Here is a 1,747-nt window from a genome sequence, read left to right as displayed (position 1 = left end):
GTCACACTCAAATGGCGGGCCTTTATTAGCTTAGGCAATACAGGCTAGAGATGGGCGGGGCTCTTTGGAAAGCCCTCCGGTCGGATCCAGATGACGTCAGAGCGACGCCGATAGCGTACGGCAACGGCATGAGTTCCTGCAGTCCGCGCGCAAGATGGGCGTGTCGAAGCCGCGGTTGCTAGGCGACTCCGCGTCTCTCCCTTTTCCCTCCCCCCTCCCTCACCTGTGGAGCCGCAGAGAAGCCACAGGCTGGCCGACTTGAAGGCTAGGATGGTGGGGGCGAAGAACATCGCTTCGTCATCAGGGTGCGCCGTCACGAAGAGGACGCGGGTGGCCGGGACGTCGCGTCGCACTGCCGCTAGCGCCTGCGGTCCATCTGAGAAAAGCGTCCGGTGCTCTGGCCGCCGCCTCCACTTCCTCAGGCCGCGGTAGCGCTGCAGCCACAAGCGAGGAAGCAGCCACAGCAAAAGAAGTGCAAGAGGAAAAAGAAGCAGGGCGGTCGTCGCCATTGTAAGGCAGGAGAGAATAAAAAAAAGGAAGGGACAAAAAGTCCGGATGGAAACCTGAACCGCAAAGAATAGTTCCGCCTCATATACTTTTATGGACTCCCAAAGGTGCTTTTTTCAAGAGGTAATTGGACTTTCTTGTTTTTGCTTTGAAGACGTTTCACTTCTCATCCAAGGAGCACTTGAGCCAGCAATGTGCAGCAGCAGCCAAAAAAGCTAATATAATCCTGGGTTGTATAAACAGAGGCGCAGAATGAAGATCACGCGAAGTATTAGTACCGCTTTATAAAACCACACCTGGAATACTGCAGCCAATTTGGTCACCATATCACAAAAAAGATGTTGAGAGTTTGGAAAAAATTCAGAGAAGAGCAACTAAGATGATCCAAAGCCTGGAGACTAAAACATACAAAGAACGGCTGCAGGACTTGAGTTTGGCTAGTCTAAAGAAAATAAGAAATAGGGGAGACATGATAGAGTGTTTCAGTATTTGAAGGGCTGCCACAAACACGAGGGGGTCATGTTATTCTCCAAAGCACCAGAGGGCAGGACGAGAAATGGTTGGAAACTGACCAAAGAGAGAAGTAACCTGGAATTAAGGAGAAACTTTCTGACAATGAGGACGATCAACCAGTGGAACAGCCTGCCTCCAGAAATCATGGGCGCTCCATCACTGGGGGTTTTTAAGAAGAGACTGGACAGTCACTTGTCTGAGATGGTATAGGTTCTCCTGCTTGAGCAAGAGGCTGGACTAGAAGACCTCCAAGGTCCCTTCCAGCTCTATTCTATGTTGAGCTTCTTCAGTTCTAACTGGATGGTGGGGAATGGAAGGATTTATACTCCTTGCAGACAGCTGTCATTTGCCTTCTTTTAGAGAGAGGACACAGATGAACCTCCAAGTGGCCTCAACGACTCTTTTAAAAGAACGTGTTGAAAGAAAAATCTTCATCAGGGTCCAGTCCAAGCCGGGAATAAACAAAATGGAGACTGCTTTAGAAAGAAGGTTCTATTTATTGAAGAGCAGAAGCACCACAGCATGTGGCTCTCGGAAAGCTGACCACATGTAGCTGGGAGTGGTGGGTTTTTATACCTCCTTGGGCTTTTGTGTTAGGAGTTGTTCCTGTGGTATAAATTTTGACCTGAGCTTTTGAGTGTGTCCTTTTTGGTATTCTGATGGTCGTGGGTTAATCCTATTATGTCCTAAAGGTCATGTCCTGCTTCTCTGGGGCTGCGGTGATGGC

The 1,747-nt window shown here is 49.5% G+C and overlaps 1 protein-coding gene across 1 annotated transcript in view; it reads right to left on the bottom strand.

Annotated features, from left to right (window-relative positions):
- Positions 1–511, bottom strand: part of PIGL (phosphatidylinositol glycan anchor biosynthesis class L) — a 17,282-nt gene extending 16,771 nt beyond the window's left edge. The window contains exon 1 of the mRNA XM_015828697.2: positions 224–511. Within this exon, the coding sequence (XP_015684183.2) occupies positions 224–509 (286 nt within the window). The 5' untranslated portion in view covers positions 510–511. The remainder of the gene's footprint in view (positions 1–223) is intronic.
- Between the last annotated feature and the right edge of the window lie 1,236 nt (positions 512–1,747).

The sequence above is a fragment of the Protobothrops mucrosquamatus genome, unplaced genomic scaffold (assembly GCF_001527695.2).
Source record: "Protobothrops mucrosquamatus isolate PMUCROS unplaced genomic scaffold, P.Mucros_1.0 scaffold4803, whole genome shotgun sequence".
Classification (NCBI taxonomy): domain Eukaryota; kingdom Metazoa; phylum Chordata; class Lepidosauria; order Squamata; family Viperidae; genus Protobothrops; species Protobothrops mucrosquamatus.
Note: the sequence above shows the minus strand (reverse complement) of the source record. Positions and strands in the feature narration are given on the sequence as shown.